Source organism: Arachis duranensis, unplaced genomic scaffold, assembly GCF_000817695.3.
Source record: "Arachis duranensis cultivar V14167 unplaced genomic scaffold, aradu.V14167.gnm2.J7QH unplaced_Scaffold_608113, whole genome shotgun sequence".
Lineage (NCBI taxonomy): Eukaryota > Viridiplantae > Streptophyta > Magnoliopsida > Fabales > Fabaceae > Arachis > Arachis duranensis.
This window is the reverse complement of record NW_026264987.1, coordinates 1,586,104-1,591,713: the sequence shown is the minus strand read 5'-3', so window position 1 is coordinate 1,591,713 and position 5,610 is coordinate 1,586,104. Positions and strand designations below refer to the sequence as shown.

The window sequence follows — 5,610 nt, the reverse complement described above, 5'->3', positions numbered from 1 at the left end:
CATGTTTTATTTTTTTTTTATTTTTTAAATTTTATTAAAAAGGAAGGGTAGTTTAGGAATAAAAATTAAAAAGGACGATTTTAATACGAAAAAAAACGTTAAGGACGATTCTAAATCGAAAATTAGATCGGAAACGGGTTCGATTCCGACCCTCAACGTGAGGGACCAAAACAATACTTATCCCTTATTTTTATTTATAAAATTTAAAATGCTAATCAAATTTAAGTTACCTATTTTGACCGTTGTATATTATATGTTATATATATAGATAATATATTGTATATATGTTAAGGATGTATATATGACCGTTGTATATATTTTTAATAAAAATATATGACCGTTATTATATTACCATTTTTATTAATAAATTAATATTTTATTATTTTATATATACTGCTTATATACATTTTTATTTTCATAATTTCTTTTACTTTTTTTCATTTTCTTTTAAATTTACGAAATCAAAGTTAAACTAAATCAACTCTTTTTTTCAATTACTTGTAAAATTTTTCTCAAACTCCAAATACTCAACAACTTCAACCTTTAAACTCTCAAATTCCAAATCAAAATTTTACACTACCAAATACATTTTAAAATCTAAATTCATAAAATCTTTTTAATTTCAATTTCCAAGCTCCTTATAATAATCAAATTCCTATTTTTCTACCACATGATCAAAATTCACAAACACTACATTTTTTATTTTCATCCATATTTTACCTATTTATTGAAAATGTTACTTCAACATCCTTACTATTTCCAATTCAATGTCCGCTTCGCTCATCCTCCGATGGCCTGGGAGCATGGAAGAAAATCGCAACTCAAGAACCTGGTGGTTATGCGCGTCTGAAAAGTACGCAACGTGCCAAACGTCCTGATTCATCGTCCATGCGGAGTAACATCTTTGCAGGACATTCACACCGTGTCTCGGCCCTCGGCCTCTTTTGCCGGTTAGACATCGAGTAGAATTTCGGGGGATGGTACCTTTGTCGGTGACACACGAACTCCTGCCGTATCCTTACTTCGCCACTTTTTTCGCTTCTGAAACGCCTTGCGTCGAAGTCATGGTGCTTTGCATATTGCTGGTAGAACTCAATGCAATGTCAACCTCTGCGAAATTAAAGTGAAAAACATCCTCCTCGCTCAAGTTAAAAAAATCAATCCAACCTATCGATTCGCCAGAATCAACAGTATATAAATCATCATCCGCATAATTATCAGACATTATATATAACTAAAACTAAAATATATAACATAAAACGAAATATGTGCTCCTCAAAACTCAGAAGAGATGCGATCCGGTGAAGCAACGTCGACGACGCCGGATCAGTTGTGCTCTCTGAGCCAGAAGGACCTCGTTCTAGTCACCATCTCCGTCTCCAGCCTGCTCCACTTCCTCCGGTGATGTGGATGGACCGGGTGTGATATAGTAGGTGCGCAAATGTGGAGGGGGTGTCCCACCCAACACAAATGTATTGTCCACAAGTCCAATAAGAGGCTCGTTTAGATCCACATCAAGATATGCTTGGAATCCAGTTACCGAAGATCTGTGTCTGGCAGACTTATCGTCGTACATGATCATGATCTCGTTAAGAAAGTGTGATCCACAAACTTCGCGCGCCAAGACCCTCACTGCCAAGTAAGTTCAACTGCATCTTCTGACCTGGTCTGATATACGTTTGGCTCTGGTGCATTGCCTCATCATTCTTAGGAACCTGACGAAATAGTCACCGAATTCTCGTCCGGGCACATTCCCGCCTGCCTCAGCTCCTCCACACACACCACCGCAACCATATACATGGCTCTGCCCACCTGCCTCACCTCCATCAGCCTGGCCCTCACCTCCTCCAGGATGACCACGATCACCACCTCCGGTACTCCCACCCTGACCACCATCACCTCTACCATAGTGGCCCCCGTAACCACCTCCACCACCTCCCTGACCTCCCGTCACCACCGTTGTACCCTCCTCCACCACCACCACCACTTCCCTGACCCCGTCGTCACCTCCATCGTCTCCGTCATCACCACCTTCATCCTCACCGCTACCCTCATCCTCTCCGCCTCTGCCTCCACGTCGGCCTCTACCTCACCACCACCTCTAGCTCCTCTACGGCCGCGACCACTCCCCCCTCGCCGTCCAACCATTCCCAAACCTTCCCACCAAACCTCATTTCCGATTCCCGTCCTCAAAAGTTAAAAGTTTTCATCTTTTCTTCATTTCATGTTGTTTCCCATTTTGTATTGTTCATGGGGTTTATCTAGCTTTGCTTTTCTTTTTGCTCTTGTTGGGTTAAATTTGTCTTTTGGTGTGTGGGTAATTTTGTTGAAGTGTTGTTCATGAGTGTGTATCCCTCATCCCTCATTTTAATGTTAGAAAACAAAATAATGCAAAAGAATCAAAAGACGTTTGCTACTCATAGTATTCTTCCCTGTACCCTGTGGTTCAGTTTCTGGAAGGAGAACTACTCATAGTGTGTTTGTATTGCAATCCAGGTGGAAGCTTTGCCCCAAGGGAAAAAGTATGCTTCTTTCCTTCAAAACCTTAACATTTGTTTCAGTGTCATTGTGACATTGTTGATGGCTGTATTACTTGTCTCTAATTCTAATTATCTACCATAAGAAAAAATAATAGTTATAAACTTAGACGTAATTTCTTCGGGTTTTGAAATATCATTTGTTGATCTATTGGCATTTGCTTTGGATTTTTGCTTTATATGTAACCAGATGAGCCTTCTAAAGAACTGCCGAAGTTTTCTGTCAAACTTTTTCTTCATTCCAGCGGGCATGTTGCAGCGAAATTCCAATATGACCAGGTTTCACATGCTAACTTCATCAAGAGTATTGAACTTTATATTTCTATTGAAAATTTTGAATTTTCCATAATTAGGGGCTATGTCTTTGACCTTGAACAAGTTCCTGCATACTCATGCTTTATAGGCTATGTTTCATGGCAGGTAATAATTTCTGCTTTTCGGAGAATCCCTAGATCTTCTTGGAATGCAAAAGAAAGGTATCTCTGTCTCTCCTCCAGCAATAAGTGCGTGTGTTCATCCTAGCACGGTTTTCTGGATTGGCTGTTTTGAGGGCTTAGTGATTTGAAAATTTGAGTCTGCAGGTTATGGATGTTTCCGCTTTCTTCCTTATCAGAAGCAGAGAAGGTTCTAGGAGAAATATCTAATTATAAAGTTCAGGTAATAATTCTTCTATTTTCATTTTCTCTATAATTGGAAACTGATGTTATTATTTTCTATCTTAATAAGAATCGAGCTTGGCTTATATAATTTCTTTGGGGGAAGCTGGTCAAGTGTTTGGGATTCCATCCATATAGTAGCTGTTATAGCAAAGTAAATTTTTGTTTCGCAATACATATTTTTCCATGTTGATGCTCGTTGTGCCTTTGTCACTTTGGCATTATTCCATCCATATTTTTGTTTTGCATCTATATCTCGAGACTAGTATAGCATCATGCAGTTCTGGTTATTTATGTTTGAGCTAGTTATGGAACAGAATTCTTGTATGTCTTGACAATATGCTTATTTTGGGCATAAAAAATTATTTTCTATTTACATTTTATAGGGTTATTGATATTCAAAAAAGTGGACTGTGGATTTCATTTATTTGAACTATGTGATTATTGTTTAGATTATAAGTATTTTACTAAAACTTTCACTTTGAAAATGGTTCAAAAATTTGCTCACCAATTTTTATTGGTAAGAATAAGATTGTGGTAAGTTTTCTTTCTAAAATTAGGTTATTTGACTTGGAGATGGTAATATGTGCTCACCATCTTTGGTTTGCGTTTGAGGTGGTAAAATCTAATTAATATTAGTTGCTTTTTTTTATACTGCAGTTGGAGGTGGTAAAAGCCAAAATCAAGTCTGCTAAATCAAAAGATGAGTCTGAATCTGTTAAATTTACTCAAAAGAATCTGATTAACAAGGTTTGCATGGAAGAAGCCCTGAACATTATCTTGACTTGTACAAGTTGTTTGGAAGTTTTTCTGATTACCTAGAACTATGATAGGTCTATAGTTTTTACTGCAACATTTTCTCAGGCCTTGGCCAATATTGGAGTAGTTTAAATCATTTTGACTGGTATATGATCAAAACTGAATCATGATATATTCGATTCCAGATATATACTAATTCTGCAGATGCCAAGATTCCTGCTACTCTTGAGTATCTCGGAACTTTCATTGAGGTATTGTTCCCCTCCACTGCTTCAAAGCAATAAAATGTCAATAAAGAATTTAATGACTGCAGCTGTATGTACTATAAGAAAGTCAAGTTAAGTTCTCAACTTCTCTAGTTTCTCACCCATCTCCTTTGATTGGTGTGCCTGCATGATGCATGGTTAAATTGGTCTTTTCTAATTGCTTTTATTGCAATCGGTGCCCCTTAGTATAGGACCATAAGTTGAATGAATTAAATTGGCTGACCAGTGTGGTGAAAATGTCAGCATATGACATTTTAATACGTATGCCACAACTATTATTGGTGTCAACATTGGCTGGTCTGAGTGGTGACCGAAATAAACACGAATTGTAAACTAGATTATGTGTTCATTCTTATATTTCATCCATCTTCCAGCGCCCCAAACCATTGTGTATGCTTAATTTGAAAGTTTGATTGCTTCAAAAATTTTTTTCTCTTGCTTCCATCTTTCTATTTCATTTGGGCTATCGGTGGTTATCACGTGTAATATGTTGTGATCACTGCAGGCAGGTTGCAAGTTTCTTATATTTGCGCACCATCAGCCAATGATAGATGCGATACATGAGTGCCTTCTTGTAAGACCAGTTCAATTTTACTCTTTATATTGGAAATTATAGCACTTACAAAAACTGTTGAAAATTTCCAGAAGAAAAAAGTGAGTTGCATCTGGATTGATGGAGGTACACCTGCTGCATCAAGGCAACAATTGGTGGAAAAGGATTATATCAAGGCAGCTGTAGTATGGTGGTATTTTTGGTTGTGCATTTCTTCCATGTGTTTCCGTTATAAGCATCTTTTCTGTTGTCTTGGTTAGTATTTGTGCTTGAGATAATGATTTCATGTGACACGTTATCATGCAGCTATCCATTAAAGCGGGAGGAGTTGGATTAACTTTAACTGCTGCAAGCACAGTTATCTTTACAGAACAATCCTGGACTCCAGGTGACCTAATTCAGGCCAAAGATCGTGCATATAGAATTGGTCAGGTATTCTCACACACATTAAGTAGAAAGGAGAGAGTTGTTACTAGTTGCATGACAACATTAAGAAAACAGATAATCTCAAATGAAAAGAACTCTCATATCTAAATTTTTTAGTAGCAAAGACAACATGTGCTCTTCTGTTTTTTGACTCGTTAGTTCTTGTTTACAGGTCTCATCAGTAAATATATACTAGTTGGTAAATGATACATTTGGTAGGTTCTGTTATTTCTGCAGTCTTTCGCCGCTTGGTATAGCATTGACTTAACATTTATTATGCATTGATGATCTAAATTTTTACGACTTAGGGATGTGGTGCAATTCAAACCGGATAATTTGGGGGCAGGTACATTTCTACATCTTCTTGAACTATCATATGTAATGCAAAATGTACATAATGCTTAGTTTCAAGG

General features: G+C 37.3%; 1 protein-coding gene across 23 annotated transcripts in view; it reads left to right on the top strand.

Annotated features, from left to right (window-relative positions):
* The first annotated feature begins 1,273 nt into the window (after positions 1–1,273).
* LOC107462208 (chromatin-remodeling ATPase INO80) overlaps positions 1,274–5,610 on the top strand; it is a 74,912-nt gene continuing 70,575 nt past the window's right edge. For 2 of the 23 annotated variants that reach the window (XR_008005514.1, XM_052256690.1), the window contains exons 1-10: positions 1,278–1,639; positions 2,497–2,522; positions 2,728–2,816; positions 2,941–2,957; positions 3,119–3,194; positions 3,854–3,943; positions 4,138–4,203; positions 4,724–4,792; positions 4,864–4,956; positions 5,078–5,203. Coding sequence is in view for 17 of the 23 variants with exons in the window: in XM_052256690.1 (XP_052112650.1) it covers positions 1,575–1,639; positions 2,497–2,522; positions 2,728–2,816; positions 2,941–2,957; positions 3,119–3,194; positions 3,854–3,943; positions 4,138–4,203; positions 4,724–4,792; positions 4,864–4,956; positions 5,078–5,203 (717 nt within the window). In the remaining 6 variants the exon portion in view is untranslated. The other 21 variants (XR_008005512.1, XM_052256696.1, XM_052256691.1 and 18 more) reach the window with 20 other exon arrangements.